This window comes from Hippoglossus stenolepis, chromosome 13 (assembly GCF_022539355.2).
Source record: "Hippoglossus stenolepis isolate QCI-W04-F060 chromosome 13, HSTE1.2, whole genome shotgun sequence".
Classification (NCBI taxonomy): Eukaryota; Metazoa; Chordata; class Actinopteri; order Pleuronectiformes; family Pleuronectidae; genus Hippoglossus; species Hippoglossus stenolepis.
In genome coordinates this window covers 13,143,927-13,163,682 of record NC_061495.1, presented here as the reverse complement: position 1 = coordinate 13,163,682, position 19,756 = coordinate 13,143,927, and the positions used below count along the sequence as shown (strand labels likewise).

Here is a 19,756-nt window from a genome sequence, read left to right as displayed (position 1 = left end):
ACGGCAGGCTTCCGCTGCACTTTGTATCGGGCTGATTTGTAAATATGCGTTTTTCAAAAGCGGCACAATACTCCATCATGAATATTTCAGCTGTTACACATTTCACGCTATTGTAATCCTGTGGCTGTTTTTATTAGGCTTATCAGAGGGTATTGTGGTCGGAGGTATTTTTCATTCAGCCGCACGCTCTCTGATACCTGGTACCTATAGACGTGAAATCACACAGAGGGAAAGTGTCTGTAATAAACCGCTCTCACGGATGATGATGAAGAAGAAGAAGAAGAAGAAGCAGTTCTGCGAGCAGATGAATAATTATGGCAAACTTTCTAGTGTTTATCTGTACATCTGTCTTTGTTTGATTACAGTTTCGAGAACAGAAGCCTCACTCTTTTAGCCTCCTATCTGCGCGGGGCGTAACGTGCCGTTTGGTAATGCAAACCAAATATCTGACTAATTAGCAATTCCCTCACGTTGCTATACGTTTTTTCGCTCTGCATATTTCTGCCTTCCAGATAGTAATGCAATTAAGCACAACACTTTTTTTTTTCCCTCCTCAAAATTGCTTAAGTAGATGTAATTAGGGAGTGAATGTTTTGATGAGGAGAACTTGTACCATATATCCATAAACAGTCTGAAAAATCATACAGTGGCTATAGAAGACTGTATTTGTCATTTAGAAGAAATGTTCAATGTTTTAAGTCTATTTGAATTTAAATACAATACTCTTAGGAGGTTAAATGTGTTATTTGTCGGAATTATTATTCCTCTTTTACAATGTAAGTCACAGAGCCCACATTCTGTCTGAAGCTGAAGCCGAAATGAGGCTGAGTAAAATCAATCAGTTTGAGTGTGAAGGACTTTTCTTTCCCTCCAGAAAAGCAGCATATATTAATACTAAATAACACAACAGACCAACACTGTGCGACTGACTGACTGACTGTCTCCCTCTCTGATTTGTTGATGCAGATTTTTGTTCCATTTCTCTCAACAATGGTCAATTAAGGATTTTTTTGTTTAAGTGAATGAGCTGTGTTCTCACCAGGAATCAAGAAAACTCAAATGATGGGGATGTGGACAGAATTTACACAACAAAAACTTTTTGAACTTAATTTGGCTTTGTCTGAGCTAAATCCAGGCTTGACAAATGTGAGTTTTGACACAGACGCCTCTCTTGAACGTCGAGCAGCGATGACAGCCTGAATATCGTGATTCTACGAAGCTGGAAACAAAACCTTTTAGATCTTTTTATCCAGTCAAACCACAGTTTCCTCTGTGTGTGTTTTATAGGCCAGGCTTGCCCAGGCCAATATGGTGGACGTGTTGACGTATCGCAGCAACTGTATTATTGTTTGTCTATGTATTTCAAACCAAACCAATTAGAAATGGTGTATCTATTTGTAAGAACCTCAACATGTGAACAAAAGCTTTTCTGTCTCATATCACAAAGACTTAAAACATGGACTGAAAAACGACCATCAAGTTGAACTTTGAAACATGCCGCTAGTGTATGAAAAAATAAAGATCGAATGATAATAGAAGTGGTTCTTAATTTTAAAAAGTATTGCTGGGTTAACTTTAACTACCTATCATTACCTTTTTTTACTTGAATGTTCATGAAGTAAATAAATGAATTGAACATTTGTTTTGAAATGATACAGAAGAGTTGGTGAATTTTACAGTTTTCCCACTTTCCAGAAACAAATGATTCCCCTATGACAGATTTTCATTTGTAATTGCTGAAGTCGGAAGTTGTGTCAAGCAGCAGTATGTTTATTTGCTCAACAGCTGCCTTTCTATGGAGTCAAATGACATAAGTAGAACAGCGTTTGGCGAGCGCATACCTCCTCCAAGGCTTATGTCTTATTTTCCATGTTGTAGGAAGCGAGAAAAACCTTCCTGGATCCGCTCGTTTATCCGGATCGACCTCAGGTTGTAACAGGTTCCTCCTCGGGTCATCCTCCACAAACTTTCATGGAAATCAGTTGAGTAGTTTTCGGGTAATTAACAAACAAACAGATGAAAACATAGCCTCCTTGTTCGAGGTAATTGTGGTTACAGAGGTATCCGGAAATTGAGCCAAACTAGGCAAGAAAGCAAAGGTCAAGTGAGGGGCCTCTTTATTCCAAGTGCAAATTCAAGCCAACATTTCAGTTTAGCTTTATCTTGTGCAGAAGTAGCAATCCTGCCACTGTCTTTCAAGAAGTTGCATTCTCTATAATAACACTGTTCACCTTTGCTGTGTTTTTACAGTCAAATACCACAAAATGTACAGTAAGAATACCATAAACATATTTACACCTAGTTACCGCAACTTGCATGGCGTTGTGGGTGAAGTGCATGATGCAATACGTCATTTACAGTAACTTACTGTATTTTTTTGTAGTAGTGCTATACATGAAGTATTGCATTAAGATTGTCTTCATTAAGGGCCATACCGCTGTAATATTGTGTATTCTGTGTATTATATATATTTTATATCTATTGTTATTGTGTCATTTTGACTACGATGAACACCTTTTATATAGAACAAGAAACCGAACCAGTCTCTCCTCCCAGCGCAGACGCCATAGACCGAGCTGAGACTCGGAGAACTTGCGGTGGCATGTGCAGCATCTGTATGAAAACTGGTGGCAGCATGATGCGTCACAATCGCCTCTGATCAGCAACAATGGAAATAAATAATTCATGCTGGAGGAAATGAGTCTAATTAGCAGGCAGTTTGGGTCCGTTGATAAAACTGAGGACTAATTCTATGAAGGGCAGGAAGCTCTGTCATCAGTCAGCCCTGAGCAGATTAGCATCTATTATGAATGAGGGATGAGCACCCTGGTGAAACCAAGTGTGTCCACGAGACAAACTTAATAACTCCTGCGATGGGACAAACTTCCCCACACCCTCCACCCCCATGCACCTCCTCCAACATACACACATATACATATATCCCCCCTCCTTTCTCCCCCTCTCATCTGTCTGCGCTCCCATCCTGCAGGTCTATTGTGAGCAGGTAGAGGCACGCCGCTGCAATGGAGGGACTCGCCCTCTGTCACCCTGACAGCTGTGAAAATGCATCCGCCATGCTGCATTAAGGAGCCGCCACAGCATTTAACACCACACTTCCACACAAAAGGAATTGGGGGGCACCTTCTTCTCTTATGTTCCCATTCTCCACGTCCGTCCACCAGATTCCCGGCCTTTAAAGCGACTATCACTTCATTCCACTGCCTTATTCCCTGTTAGGATTTGTTTTAGCAACATCCAGCAGTAAAGAGGTGCTCTGTGTGATGTAGGTGTGAAAGCGGTGAAGCAACACAATGCCACATTTGTTCCTCTTTCCTCGCAAGAGCAACACAATCGAGGCCAATTAGAAGTAAGCGTGGAGCCGGCGTGACGAGCAAAGGTCCCGGTATGAAGGGGGGGGGGGCACGCGTGGGCGGGGTGGCCCTGTCAGCGCCACATTGAGGAAGATAACAATAAATAGCTAATAATGAGACTTAATGAGCTTGATTGAGTTGATTTGTTCTGGAAAAAGTGCGGCAAACGGAGGATGGAGGCGATGCGATGAGAGATGGATTTTAATAGATAGGAAACTCTGTTGGGGCTTCGCTACACAATGGGGCTGCAGAGGGAAAATAAGGTACAAAGGGACGCTGAATGGATTCTCATGAGACATATCGGAGATAATTAGATAAATTTCACACTAACATAGATCATTCACTCAAGGACATGATGAACATGTTACACTTCTACAGAGGATTTCGTATATATATATATATATATATATATATATATATACAAGAAACGGCTGGTGGGATTATTTTCAGCTTACATGTTTCCAACAAGTGCAATATGTTCATACAGTATATGAATGTCGTTAAATGCTATTATGGGAGCCGTAATGACTGCCAGATAATTATCCCTCCCACTCAGACTTGACGGCTGCTGAATTTCTCTCATTTCACCACATAATTGTCTGTGATTGAATTGGAGATTTCATATACTTTTCCGTTCCTCCGGGCTCAGCTGACTCTCCGCGGCGATGCTGCATGGAGGTTAGCGCGGGCCCTGCGAGTCAGCCGATGAATTGCCCTGTAAACAACATGCGATACTGAACAAAGTTTCCCTTCGCTTTTTTTTCAAACACGCCTCTCCCAATTTTCCCTTGAAAGCGACCGAAAAGTCAGATGAAGGGAAGTTTAATTAAGTAAGAACCTGTTGAGGAAGATTTCCAATCATGGTCTTCAGAATGAGTGCATTCAGCGTATTCATCTTCAGGCGATGTGCTGTCTCTTTATCCAAGTGTGGGCTGGAGTTCTCTAGAGGGACCCCAGTTAATTGAATACATTAAAGTAGAGCGCCGCAGGCTTTATTTATTTTTCTACTTTAGTCAGACTTGTTTAAAGGAGACCAACTGCTGATGTTTGGCCCCTTCTAGAGTTTAAATGGTCTCTACACTGGGAGTGGCACGCAGAAGTAGTGGTTGGAGAAGAGATTTGATGTAATCCACAGCCTTATTTATTCGCCACGAACCCCTGAGTGAGCCTAGTTTATGTATTTGGCAGTCATTCAAATGTGCATCTTGGCCCTTGGGCCTGTGTCCCATTATGTTTCTATAGGACTCAGTGTAGAGGGTTTCATTTTGTTCCCTTAAACGTTTGTGTGCTGCAGCTGCAATCTTTCCCCCTTATAAGTTTTATGACAAGATGCATAAGCCAACTTCACACATGTGGAAATATCACACAAGTTAGGGTTATTATCAGTCATGTTGCAATACTTTTGGTATCTGGTGAAAAAAAACATGGATTCACATCACAAAATATGCATTGTGGAGACATGTTGTGATTTTGTGAGAAAAATATTCTCCCATATTTTAATTATAACTTCCCGCCAAGGAGGTTCTGCTTTCATCTGCATTTGTTTGTTAGCAGGTTATGTAAAAACTACTTGACATGAAACTTGGTGGAAGGATGGTGTATGGGTCCATTTAAATTAGTTGTGGAACCAGATCAGAGGGTAAGATTCAGGAATTTTCTTTTCACTTTCCTCAACATTGTGAGACATTTTTTGACATTTTCACTGATTTCCCCGATGAATAATTCATTGATCTTGATGGAAAAAGTCGATTGAGTTTCTATGAGTGCAATTTGATTGTATTTAAGGGGACTGTTGGGTTTGATGGAGTTTTGTGCTCTGCTTCTTGTTGCACGTATTTGACCATTTTTATGGATGTAGACATTTTTGTTAAAATCAATCACTTCTAGGTGGAAGTCTCACGTGTTTTCATAATAAAAAAAAAACTACACTCCCTTTATGCATTTTTTAAAATAAAGAGTGTCTCACTTAAATGTATTCCTCAGTCCTCAATTGTTACAAATGCAAAAAGTTCAAGTTGTTAAATGCTATTATAGGAGCATATGGAGGCTTGATGCCGCCTGCAGCGTCTGCAGGTTGGGTTCTGACCCTTTGCTGCTTGTCTTTCCCTATTCTCTCTCCCCAGTAGATGCTTATCCACTGTTCTCTCAAAAAATGTCTTTAAAGAAATGTTAGTTTTCTGATTCACTAAAACTTACGCCATCGAAGGGGAAGAGGGATTTGATTCTGATTATATTAAGAGTTAATGTTGCTTCAATATATATATATATATATGTATGACTGTCAGTTACGTCTCCAGCAGTACAGACTGAACCTGAACCTGCATGTAGACATGATGGAGCAGATTCTTTAACAAGCTGCTTGACTGGTGGAGCTCGGGGGTTTTAACATCATGTGATGTGTGAAATCCAGACGGTGGCTTTCTCCCCAGAGGGCAGCGAGATCAGATCCCTGGACAATACTCATTAGTCAACACGCTCTTCACCTCTGTCGTCACATTCATCACAGCGACATAGAAAACATACTTGTACAAGCACATCATATGCTCATTAATAACCTGCTTCAACATCCATCTTGCTGGAAAGGGAATTAATTTCCTTGCTGTGGTGCACTTGGTTCATTTAAAGCAATTGTCAAAAGATCCTTATTCCTTGTTTTGCTGGGCAAGATTTGCCTCATCCCTTCAATCATAGTTGAAATAAGATAATGAGATAAATTTTACTTTGCATTATATTACACCGACTGGACATCAGTGAACAGAAAGTGGTTTTGAAAGGTTACAAACTTCATTTTTTCTGATAAAAGAATGAAAAAAACAAGAGTGTGTGGCTCTTTAAGGTGTTTTTGCTGTCAGAAAGTTCATTAAACTGGCCACAGCTTAATGTGAATACGTAAAACGCTGTAATTTAAATACAGCGATACCTTTTAATGAAAAGGATTGAAGTGAGATTTAAAATGATCAAGGTGATTAAGAGCAACTGTGCTGGACATTTATGTAGCAGGACCGCACGTAATGAATAAAGATTCATACTTTAGTCCCAAATTTAAATTTTTGCACAAAATGTGCCTGATGTCGGCAGCTTTTAATCACCTCACTGACAGGAGTAACTGCTTTCATTTAACCTTGACTGAAGATCATGAATTCTAAAGCATTTAATTGGATACATCATTTACCAGAATGAACAGAGCAAATTTTCACCAATTCAAAGGCTCAGATTGACAGACAGTGGCAGTAAGACCCACCACAATTAAAGCTGATCTGTATTCACTGGCCCTGTCACCCATCGCCATTAGTGATGTGACTGTTTGATCATCTCTGCACAGAAACTTTGCTGAACTTCACCTTGTTTTGAAAGGGCTCGGCGTTGAATGAGAGACGGTAGGTGGAGGGGCTCTGGAGGATAGCGGCTCCCCCACACACACGTCCACACACACCTACTTCTGGGACCAGATGCACCTCTGGTTTAACTGCTGTCACCGTCCTGAAAGTGGCCTCAACAGCACAAAAGACAACAGTGCAAGTCTCACACCATTATATTTATTATCTCCATCAGTGGCTTAATTGAAATGTTTCAAAATCATAACATAACAATGGCGTCTCTTTGAGACATTGGAAGTAATGGCTTTGTCTCGTCACTCTCTGCAGACAATTGCCCCAGTGATGTGAAAAACTGTGTCAAGTGGTACACAGCGAAATGTGCGGCGCACACTTAATTGTTTTCCTGCCTTTGACTTCAGAGAGAACAAATTCAATCTGTGTGCCAGACATTTCCTCTGTGACTAAGCCTAACCAGCCAAAGCATGTTTGGTTAAGCAACCAGCCCCAGGGTTAAAATTTCACATTTTGCAATTACAGTTTTTTTTTTTAAATCCACAAAAACGCATTGTGTTATTTAAATGAACATAGCTGTGGGATGTTTCTGTTAACCAGATCCAATATCGTGGTTCTCAAAGTGAGGTCTGGGGACCCCTGAGGGCCTGTCTGACTGCCCTGGGGGGTTCTCCCAGAAAAATGAATTGTAGATTAATTTCACTCTATTTTAACTCGTAATTTCATACAGTGAGAATAGAGAGTGGAGCATCTCTTTTTGGGTCATGGACAAGACGTCTCTATATGTTACTGTGCTGAGACATTTAATGTTTCACTTTCTTGTGAAAAGAATTGAGAATCCATTATTTCTCTAGTGAACAATGCATCTTCATTTCAAGAGGATTCACTCACAGAAACAGTACAGACTCAGTAGACTGTGTAAGTCCACCAATGCCCAACAGTCCCTTTACGAAACCACATTTAAATTCACTAGATCTGGATTTTTATTCGGATCTGCACCAAATTTCACAGACCCATAAAGATCAGTCTCCTAAAAATGTCAGATTGTTTTCATTAAGATTCACGACAATGTTGACAAATCTTGCAATGTCATAGAAAGAATATCTAGATGCGAATCTGCACCAAAATTCTGTGGGTTCTTCCTTTGGTCACGTTCCACCCCTCCAGAAAACCTCATGGAAATCGGTTGGGTAGTTTTTGCGTAATCCTGCGAACTAACAAACCTCCTTGGCGGAAGTAAATATTGAATCTGCATAATATCACAGGCGACAGCTCGGGACACGCCTCAGACCGAAATGCTTTCATTCAATCCTCTTGGGGGGGGGAAATGAAATCTTCTCAGAGATTCTGCAACTGCTATGATGCACGCTGGCCCGTTCCAGCTGGAGTTGATCAACGCTGACATTTTGGAACAGACGAAAGGCATGTTAAAGGAAATGCAGATTAGGGAGACCAAATCAAATCCACTCAAGTGTTGTTCATTCTGCCCCACCACAACACAAACCATGTGTGCTGCTTTTAAGTGGTGAAAATAATAGTAAGATTATAGAGTGGTCTCTGGTGCTAATTGTCTAAGAGCTGTTTTTCTTTTGCTCCCATTAATTCCAGCTTTAAGAGACGGGCCCCGAATGTTTTAACTGGATTTTGGGGAACTGTTAGCTTTGGAGATATTGTTTGATGGCGAATGTAATGAGGGAATCATCATTTCAACATGTGTGTGGCGAGACCGAGCTGGCAAATGTTGGCCGGGACAGCTGTCGTAACAGATTTCAAATGTGAAGAAGTTGATGTTGCCTGGGAGGGGGAAAGCACTCAGCAGCCGCTCACTGATGTGTTGTTCTCAGGCTCGGTGAGGGAGAGCGTCTGACAACAAGTTTAAAGCTTGAACAACTTCACACAGTCACAGACTCCATGGGAGAAAAAGTGCTGCAATTAAAAAGCCTGGGATTCATCATTATCAGACATTCTATCGTTAAAATGCCATAAACCAAAAAGCAAGATTGCGTCACTCGATTCTTTTATTTCCCTAAATTCCCCTCCACTCAGAATTGTGTGCGGCTTATTGATTCTTTCATTTCAATGTGAAGAATGATGAAACGTATAAAGGCTGTTGTCACATTCATCTCCTGACTGGGGGAAGTTTTCTCCGTGCTCACGTCAAAGTTTAGAACGTGTGTGTGCGAGCAGGATTTGCTCACAATTACACAAGTGTGATATGGGAACTAAACACACCTATAACACACACACACACATCCATTATCTATCCTTTGAGGGTCACAGGAGGAGTTGGAGCCAAATGTCCAATCCAAGTATCCAAATATTTACTCTCACATTCACACCTATGGACAGTTTAGATTTTCCAATTAACCAAACAACAATCTGCATGTCTTTGGACTGTAGGAGGAAGAATACCCACAGAAACTAGGGAGTACATGCAAACTCCAAAACAGAAAGACCCCCAGCCAAACTGGGATTCAAACCGGGAACGTTCTTGCTAACCACCGTACCACCGGTACCACTTGATTTTTCAAGTTCGGAGAAGTAATAGATGCAACATTATGTTAAAAAATGTTGTGGACAAACACATAAAACACATTTAAATGAGGTATAGTCTTGATTTTTACCTCAGACTATGTCTCTGTCCGTCAGCTTCACTTCTGCTGAAAACACCAAACGCTCCATCTTAAGTCTCAACCGCTCTCAAGACTTCCACTGTTGATTTCCCACCGTGGTGCACGTGCTCACATGCACCTTGCTGAATAGGTCAATCAGTTTTTTTCCTTCTTTTTCTTAAAGTGAATAAAAAAAAGTCAAAAGCAAGCCGTCCACAACATCCATTTAATCATCCACTTTGCCTCCCGACGCCCTCCCTCCTCCTCGCCTTGCAAAACCAGCGGAGGCCATCACTTCTCCGGAGTTAATGGTGACACAGGGCCAAGCAGCATGCATAGGTGCTTTCATGACTGATTGATATTGTTGGGTTTAAGGCTATAATATTAAACAAATGGCCCATTCTAAAGTGCCCATAGGGACTTTCTTTTTGTTGAAATGCCTTGCTGCCGAAGGGACGGCGGCAGCACCTATTGGTTCGTGCGGAGCGGGCAGGCAGCGGAAGTGGGTAAGCACGCTGCAGGAAAGTACAGGATCTGTCTGGATGAGGGCTCGGGATGTGTAATTATCACCGAGGATTTTAAACAGTCACTGGTGCAGTTTGAAAACAATCGTCGAGAGGCTTGTTATTATTCCAAAATGTGCTGTTGTCAGTGGAAAGTTTTTTTTTGTTTTTATTTTTTTAAAGATTTCGGGTGACGTCTTTGTTCTTTGGCTTCGTGCCTTTTCTGTCTGTGGCCTTTTTTTGACGGATTTATCGACGCAGCTTCTTCGTCCTATCGGGACTGGAGCGACTTCTTTACGAGCGTCTTTTAGCCCCAAGTTTGGAAGAAGCGCCCCCCCCTCCCCCTCCGTGCAGCGCTACAGGATTGATGTCCGGGTTACGTATATTTCACGTGTTACTGATTTGTTTGGACAGCGTTGCTCGGTGCACCCACTCCGCAGCTCCACGGGCTCCACGTCCATTTGCCCGTGGAGCCGGATTCATGGCCGGCAATGAATTGTGATGTCTGAAGGGGTCTGAAGGAGAGAGTTAATGAAGTAAAAATTAATGAAGCACGTGAGCACCACCATCTCAGGGCTGTAAGCTCCCTCCATGCCCCATTTATAATGTATGATCTCAATAAAAATCAATCCAATGTACCGGTTCTCACTGGGGGTAAGAATAGATTTACCGATTACAGCCCTGTGTTCCCCTGGTCATAATTACCCACTCAGCCCACCTTCCCCTGCTTACAGTCGGTGTGCTGCCTCGCCCCATCACAGACTTCCAGTGTGATCCCTGCGTCAGGGTCTGAAAATGAGCTCATTCCCCGCACGGACACTGCGAGGCTCTTTGGAAAAGCTGCATATTTGTGTCGTTCATTCTCATATTGTCAGACGTACAGGGAAATGTGAGGCGAGGCACTTTGTCCCTCCTGCAGACTTGTTGAAAGTTAAAAAGCAAAGGTAAGTTGGTTGCAAGTTGCCTGTATTAGAGCTCCCCCTTCAGGTGTCACGCAGCACCGTGTGTCAGGGGAGTGGACTCCTGCACATGATGGGATGCAGCAGTGGTTTGAGATACAGCTCAGCCCAAATATCTATCAGAAGCTTTAATCGATAATGACTATTTTCTATTTTTAAGGCTTATCTCATATTAACTAATCAGTTTCTTTTTTGGACAATAGCTGTGTTAATGCTGACAGAAATATCCTTTGTCCAACATAAAAATGCAATTAAAATAATCAACATTATCCTTAAGTGTGCAATTTGTTATGCAAAATGTGTAGGAGCACTCCTAAACATTTTCTAAATTATTCAAAGCCTGCTGTCTGTTCATTATTTACTTTATTCGCGACATGTAAAGTGTTGCCTTCATTTTCATTTGCTCTGCATCATCAGTGTTCACCTCTGGCTTGTGAGTCGTCCTGGAGCTGAAGTTGTAAACAACACGAAGCTCTCAAATAGTTCAAGCTATAAACGTCCAGTTTAACTCATCCTACTGAAAAAAGGAATGTACGGAAGCCCAAGTGGAAGAGAAACAGTTTTTTTCCCTTTCTGATCAACCTACACATGCTGCAGACGTGCAGGTGCAAAAGCAGGATTTTCAAGTTCAGATGCCTGATGTGCCTGCCCCTCCACCGCCGTGAACAATTCTGTATTTATAATGTCATCTTATCACGCTCCCCTTGAAGGCAGCAGCAAGTGCACTTATGCCTTCCTTTGTTAGGGTGAGTTGGCAATTTCCTGTGAGATGGAGCTACTGCAGGCAGCCCCCTTTTTCCTTTGATAATGTCCCTGACACCTGGACCGAATGCTGTTTCCATCACTTTGCAGCCCGGAACAGGAGCAAAGCAACATGTCATAAGCTTCCTGCCACCCAGAGTCACTCACTGTGCATTTAACGGCACTCTCCTCACCGCACTCTCCAGGAAGTGGAGGTCAGACACACACACAGAGGGAGAGTTGAAAAGTTGTCTCACTGCATCAAGATTTTAGAATCACATTTTTTTGAAGTCTTAATGTTTCTTCATGTTTCATCGTCAGTATTTTATACTTATACACTTTACACGGTGTGCCACGCTAGAAGCTGATTAATAAGCAGCAGGCCTGAAATCCTGTTTATCACAGAGGCTTGACGGACCAGTTCTAAATTATAATTAATCAGTTGATTTTGACCCACAGATTGTGATTGTGCCCTGCGAGTTTCATTTATTCAGCTTTTCTTCTGGCTCTACTTCAACCACCGTCGACCTGCAGGACAAATTAACAGTCTTCATCCTACCCTGCAGCCATAGTGAAAATATCAGTAAATCAAAACCCATATTATGCTGTGAAGCCCTACCACATATCTACAGAGCTGCATACAAATAGAAACTGCAGAATAAGTGCCCAACCTGGCTTAATGGCGATGGTTAAAAGCCTCCCTGCGTTGATCACGTCCACCTGAGGCACCACAGTGCTGAGACTGTTGAGTGTTGACTTTCAATAAAAACAGACAATGTCAAGATTCTTCCTTAAATCCAGGAAGTGGGAGCGCAGGGCATGCTGGGATGTGGGGCCCCTCTCTGCGACCTGTCTGCAGGTCCGGTGATGTATTGCTGAGGGCCGGTCGGACACAGTCAGGGCTGCGTGTGGCTGCTCACTGTGCCATGGCACTCAGGGCACTTCAACCCCCAGTCCCTCCTCACAGGTACCCCGCAGCCCGCCACCGTGCGCTACTCATTTACTGCTACACTGGTTTTCATAATTAGCGCCGCAAGGCCTCATTAAATCTGCTCTAATGAATAAATATTGTATTTCATAGCCTGATTACCAGATCAGCTCAATGCTTGAGCGTTGTAAACAATTACTTCCCTAAATATTCATCACCCCAAAGTGGATGATCATTGGTATTTAATACAGGACTAGCATTTTCAAGTGCATCTTTATTATACTAATAATAGTTTTTGAAATGTTTCCTTTTAGAGGAAGAAAAGAAGGGATGTTGTAAGTTTTATTTATACTGACGTGACCTAAGAAAGTATGAGGATAAGAGGATTTTATTTATGTGCCAACTGCAAGGTAAATTTTAATCACTGACCATAATTAGTTCCCCTGATTTGCTTTGTGAGCTGTTCTCGATATTCTGTTTTCCTCATACAGTGAACATAGGACCAGACTAAATCTAACACATTCTAAAGATTTCACAAAAAATAAAAAGCTTATTTTTTATTATTTTTATGGCAGGTAAAATATGATCAGGCATTTTTTTTTTATTGTTGTTCAATGATATTTTATTATATTGTTTTTATTGTTGTGTCAATATGGGTGTAATTAATAAACACCAGATTTACAGTCTTAATTATGACTGTACTGTAACGATAGGAGACTATTTACTGGATTTGTAAATCAATATATTTATTGGATTCTAAAATCTTATGAGCTAGAAACTGTTTCAGTTTTACTCTAGTGACACACACACGCACACAGTCTCTTGAAAGTGTGATTACATTAATTGCATTGAAAGGCTCGACCACTTGGGATTGTGTATATATATGCGAAAATCCATCCAATCAGAATGTGTCTGAGTTGACCAGCCGACCTGCTCATCATGTAAAAACACACTTGACCTATAGTTCGTGCATCTTGTCAGAGGTTCGAGGTTTCATCCATTAAAACATGTAATTTACAGTGAGCAGAGAACTGCTTTTATTTTCCCAAATATGCTTCCAAACGTCTTATTCATTCATTTTGAAAAGTCCAGCTTGTGTGAGATTCATTCAGTTTATCAGGTTAAATCAACTCTATGTTCCAACTTTATTAGACATAGTTCACATGTTGTAATAATATTCCCACGGTCAGTAAAACAGCAGTATCATGGTTACCTTGTTGACCTTCTATCTAGTAGCATATTAGATAAGTAGTTTTTAAACTACAAAGTCATGGAGTGTAAATATATATATTCTTCCCTGTCTGTGTGTTTTTTCTTTTCTTCTAACACGTCTAATTTTCTCTTTAGTATTTATATTATAACCTGTTCTGATGATTTGTATTATATCATTTTATTGGGTGTGGTTTTCATATAAGCCATTACTGGTTTCTACCGCACACATGTATTTCAACAATCATTCATGTATTTGGGTTTTAACTAAACTAAACATTGATGTTACATATTTCCACCAAGGCCCAACAGTCAAACAGGTAAAATCAATCCAGTTGCACCAAATTTCACACACATAGATTTTAGTTCCCTTTCCGGAGACTGATGGGTCTTGGTCGAGGTGCTGTATCTACTGACTGCCATTCTACTTCTAAATAAGACAATATTTTGAATACGATGTTTACACAAGGTGTTAAAATTGAATATTCCACTTATATTCCCGTTCACATGTTTCAGAGCAGGGTCTTGTACATTAAACGTGAGGATTTATGCTTTTTAATATAGTTTGGAGCTTTTTATAGTTTGTCTGTCAGATGTCACCATGATCATATTTCAATATCTTAATTTTACCCAAGCTTCACTATTAATTGACTATTAGTAAATAATAAAAACAAGTGTAACTGGATTAACATCACACATGTGCAGGGGCAGTGTGCATACTAGATACTTCTTAGATACTACTTTTACTTGTACAGTCTCTTTGAAGCAGTTGTACAGTGATTATCTCAGCTACTCGATCTTGTGTGGGCAGTTTCAGACCCCTCAGACTGCAGTGGCTGTGACGACCTTGTAAAAACACGGTGTCAAACTTTTTAACCAGCCAAGAGTCAAAAGTTTCACCCTCCGCAAACTCACAGTAAACAGACTGCAGCTGCCCAACAGCGACAGAAACGTTAATAAACCTCCGACCTCCACAGTCCTTAACATCTTCAATCACCAGCAGCATTCAGGATTTCTCTCCTCCACGTTTCAATAACAGTAATTACAGCTGCCACTGTTCTGGATGGAGTGATGGTCAATTCCAAAGAAAAGTGATAACATGATTGTGCAGTGATTAACGCTTTAATGAAAATGTACAGTTAACCCAATAAGCACAAAGCAAGCGTCGCGGTGACAGATATTCCCATCGATAGCTGAGCATCACTCTTCCTGTTGGAGATGCTGCGCCTCATAAACACGAGCAGCAGCGAGACGACGTCCGCGTGTTGATACAGTAAAGAAGGAACCTCTGCCACTGATCAGAGCATGTCCTGCTGCAGGTTCCACACAAAGGAAGCATGTTTCAGAAAGACGAGACGACCCAGAGGTTAATTCCGTGTCATTTCGAGTGGAGAATTGCACTTACGAACAGAGAACGTGGGCCATAACTCTATTGCCACCATCAACCATTCCTACTTAACAGTGGAAGGCAGACAATGAGCCAAAGAGACTGAAGCAGAGCGAGGACGCGCTTTAAACAGGATCAAATGATTTACAGGTATGAGATTCCCATTAGAGTGCGTGCTAATTGTTTCCACACCATTAGTGACAGTTATCTAATGAAGGATATTTAACCAGGCGCTGTAGTACATCACACAGTTGCTCCTGCTTTGGAAGGAAGAGGCAGTGGACCCCGGTCTGTGCCCTTTACACCTGCACCACCTCAGTAGCTTGCAGATCATTGGGTCATTTCTTCAGGACGTTCCCACCAAACCGTTTTTTTCCCCCTCGTACATTTACACTTTTACAAAAAGGATTAAAGACTTGTAGAAAACGCAAGCCGATTAGCAAAAAGGCACAAAGATGGATCCATTGGAAGCATATTCATTTGTAGGGCTGAGAACACATTTACATTTAAAACAATGTCAAATACAGTAGATCACTAGAACAAGACGGCCGTGTTTTTTCGCAAGTTGGACGATTCAGGTATAGCATTGTATTTTTTTCCCCCCCAACATGTTCAGGGAAAAGGGAATATGTACATCACAGAACAATGAAGTCATCTTAAAACATGTGCGACCCCAGTCAACAGTTTGGGGTTAAGAAATGTTCCTGCTTCGGGCGAGGCGGAGAAAAGTCCAACGAAACTGCCGAGCCTCTCACTCATGCGTTCACACATGCACCTCCTCCGGTGAAAATACAGAGGAGGAGTTCAGTGCATGTCTGAAAGCAGCTTTAATGTAAGAGATCAGCTTTTGACAACAGAGGACAATATAAAAATATATAAAGTTTTGAAATGGAGAGAACAGGGAACGCCTCCTTCAGATGTCAGTTAAAAAGGAGAGCCTTAGAAATTGAACCATACAAGACTGTAAATAAAGTTGGACGACACAACTTCACTTCCTGCCTCTATCCAGAAATGAGGCTCAGATAACCCGGATACGAACGCCACAACAGCGAGCTCCTCTTAATACATGAGCTTAACCAGTCACGAGTTAGTTTTATCTGTCAATCATGACGTTTCACCTCATTTTTATAAGAGTGAGCAATCAAAAAGGGAAACTAAAACTAAACTTGGCCGAAAATTAACATTCGTACATACATCTTAGTGATGATGACTGAAATTACAGAAACCATCTTTTAGTTCAGTCATGACGTCCATCTTTTCTTACAGTATATGGAAGTTTTAGCTCTCAACAAAACCAGTAAGTAATGTGTAACTATGGTAAAACCGAACAATAGTTAAACTGAGTGTTTGTCAAAATGGTCACAGACGGTGTCAGTTTGGTCCAGGAGCAGTTTTTCTCCTCCGAGCTTCACTCGCTGCTCTCCTCCAGCTCCTTTCTCAAGCTGCAGAGGGAAGAGGAAACAAAAACCTTCAGTGTTAACCTGCTGACGTGTTAATATGACAACAATACACACTTGTAATTTGTTTAAAATGCACCAGTCACCTCTTCAGATAAGCGTGCACGTTATCGTAGCCGTGGTATTTCGCCAGGTAGACCAGCACTCCTGTGGCACAGCGACCTTCTCGGGCTCGACAGAAGCTGCAGTTACAGATCCCCCTGCACGGCGGGCACAGCCACTCCTGCCACGAGCAACGAGAATGAAACAGTCAGACTCGTTTGCCACATACAGGATCAAACGTGAACACGCCCTTGCACGTTGAAGAACTCACCGGATCCAGCAGAGCGTCTCGGACCTCCTCTCCGTAGCGGTTACGAAGACAGGGGCCGCAGAACTGGCCCCTCACCCCCTGGCACTCTGGATTACGGCAATTAGTTTTGGTGTCGACGGTTTTCTGGCGGCACTGGTGGCAGGTGGAGCCCTGAAAGAACATTTTACCGTCTTTAGCCTCAGAGCTTCACAACAGAAATGCACCCGCTCAAACAATCTCAGCGTTACAGTGAACGTGACACTTACAGTGGAGCTGTTGTAAACTTTCTCTCGCACATTGTGGCAGATCCTCTGCAGCTCTATCTCCGTGACTTCCTCCACGGGCCGCACCACATGAGGAATGGCCTTCATGCCGTTGCAGACACGGCGACGGGGCTGCACGAGGAATAAATGTAGTTAATTAGACTGTGATTAATGCCTGTGTATTAGAATTTACGGCAACGTACGAGGAGACAGATCATTTGCGAAAATGACTTACTGGCTCATCATATTCCTCGAAGTAGCGACTTTTGCGAACCAGGCTGAACTTGTCGTCGGTCTCCTCCTCGGAGGTCGGGCTGGGAGGTCCGTCCACCGTAGTGCGGGATCGTGTGTGGGGTCGGGAGAGACGCTCCGGGTTTCTCCTGAGAGCTCTCGGGGTTGGTCGCCGGGCTGCCTGTCTGGGCTGAAGAAGTTCAAATATTGTCAGCTTTGATCAAGACACAATCTGCTTCTGTGGTGTGTGTGTGTGTGTGTGTGTGTGTGTGTGTGTGTGTGTGTGTGTGTGTGTGTGTGTGTGTGTGTGTGTGTGTGTGTGTGTGTGTGTGTGTGTGTGTGTGTGTGTGTGTGTGTGTGTGTGTTAAAGAGCAGATCTGAAAGTGAAAGTAAAAATTGACAGTAATTTACCGTGGAGGAAGCAGACGATGGCGTTCGTCGCGGGAACAGTCCAGGCACTTTGTTCAGCTCTGCCATGAGCTTTGCGAGCTATAAATCAAAGGACAAATGAATGAGTGGAAACCAAAAGGGAAATTTCAAGTGTTTTGACCAAACTTCAGAAATCATTTTATAAAAATGCAGCAATTTGTACCATTTCCTTGTTCTCCTTTATATTCAGGGCTCTCTTGTTCATGAAGTCCTTCTCCTCCTCAGAGTCGGAGTCCTCTACTTTGGGTTGAGGGAGCGGTTCGGATGCAGGCCTCTTCTTTCCCTGCTGCTTCCTGGTGGGAAACGTCATGGCAACCTTCAGCACGTTGGACCTGCGGCCTCGTCTCGGAGCGTCAGAGTCCACTTTCTGATAAGAAAGAACAATGCATAGTTAGAAGAAAGTTACGCTGTGTTACATGAAGTAATGAATTACATTGCGGTTGTGTTTTATCCAAAACGCACCATGGATTTCATGCGCCTGCTGATGCCAGTCTCCTCAAACGCACTGCAAATCTCCTCCTCTGACGTTTCCAACTCTGGTTTCTGTGCCGTCCTCCTCGTCTGTCTCAAGCTGCTTCTCTGAACACAGACACACACACACACATATTAGTTTCAGATGTTGCTGCCAAGAGCCTATACATTAACCTCTGCATGATGAGATTGTATATATGATGATATTTGGTCACTCATTCTTACCGTGTTTGCAAAGCCTCCATCTGAGCCGAAGCTATCGCAGCTGTCATCGGAGGAAGAGGAGGAGGAGGTCTCCATGGGAACCAGCGGGACACTGCGGAAGCTCCTCAAACTCATCCTGGTGGACGGAGGTGGCTGAACTGCCAGTCTCTGTAAATGAAAACAGGCAGGTTGAGGAAACAGGAGTGGTTTTTACAAACCCTGGCTCAGTCAGGAAGGACTGACTTTTCTCAGTAACTCTGAAGTACGTGGTCCAAATCGATGCCCCGGTGTCTTGTAGGCACACGTTTCTGAATCCACAACTAAATAAATGGACTTTTGCACGAATCAACTACTTTCAGGATCAATAATCTGACAGTATAAGAAAAATGTCTGAAAACGATTTAAGGTCAGTGCATAAAAACTCTGGCAACACATAGTTTCTGGTTTTATGCTTGAGCATTTAAAAACATGAGTCCTCTGTCAGTGGACTAACTTAGATCGACTCATTCTTCTGTGGATCCTATGGGACACACCCCTGAGTCTGTAGGTAACTGGGTCGATCAACTTTAAACATAATACTTGTAATATTTCAACAGCACTATTACTTCTTTCTTAATGTTTGCATGTAATCACATTGCAGACCTGATATAACATCATAACAATATTATTATTCAAAACTACAACTCAACTATTACAACGTGGTAATAACTAAAAGTGTCGTTATTACAAGTTTAGCATAACACTGCTGGTGATGTGAAACTTTTTGGATCAAGTTGTTTTTCTTACCTTGGAGCGGGTCAGGGTCATTGTTCTAGTTTTCAGTTTTCCTGCACACAGACACAGAAGCACCGAGCAGCAGCAGCAGCTCTGATCCGATCTGATCTGAAGTGAACAATGCGGATCCTGCCCCTGCACGCAGCGCGCGAAATGTTCGTTTCCCGCGCCACCGGAAAGTCCTGGAAGACCCATACAACTACTCAGGTCGTTTTATTAAAAGTTAAACATGTGTTGTATGAAATTGGCGGTTAAGTTGATACTCGCAAGTCATTGTCAGTGTTTTACATCACTGTTATATTTTTAAAACCCGTAAAACTTTTGAAACTGTTTGATTTATCCGAGTCCATGTTTGTGTTCCTTCCATGAACTCTGTGGCGGCGCGAATCTCTTATTCTCGAATTTGCATACAAGGCGCGTAAAATGTCACTTCCTTTTCATCTTGAGATTTATGGAACAGGCCACATCTTCACAATCTAAGGGAATTTCATATTTAGTTTCAAGCTCAGTTTTCACCTGCACATTAAAGCATTACTACTAGTTAACAAATGACACTTTACTCAGTCTTGTAAATGTGAATGTTTCGGTTACACTTA

The 19,756-nt window shown here is 42.1% G+C and overlaps 1 protein-coding gene across 1 annotated transcript; it reads right to left on the bottom strand.

Annotated features, from left to right (window-relative positions):
- Window positions 1-14,758: 14,758 nt before the first annotated feature.
- On the bottom strand, window positions 14,759-19,290 carry cdca7a (cell division cycle associated 7a). The gene is made up of 10 exons (XM_035175478.2): window positions 19,173-19,290; window positions 18,408-18,554; window positions 18,174-18,290; window positions 17,875-18,078; window positions 17,694-17,771; window positions 17,287-17,472; window positions 17,055-17,183; window positions 16,810-16,959; window positions 16,583-16,719; window positions 14,759-16,481 (listed from the first exon to the last, which is right to left on the bottom strand). Exons 1-10 carry the CDS (start codon window positions 19,191-19,193, stop codon window positions 16,448-16,450), a joined length of 1,203 nt encoding a protein of 400 aa, XP_035031369.1. The 5' UTR covers window positions 19,194-19,290; the 3' UTR covers window positions 14,759-16,447.
- Between the last annotated feature and the right edge of the window lie 466 nt (window positions 19,291-19,756).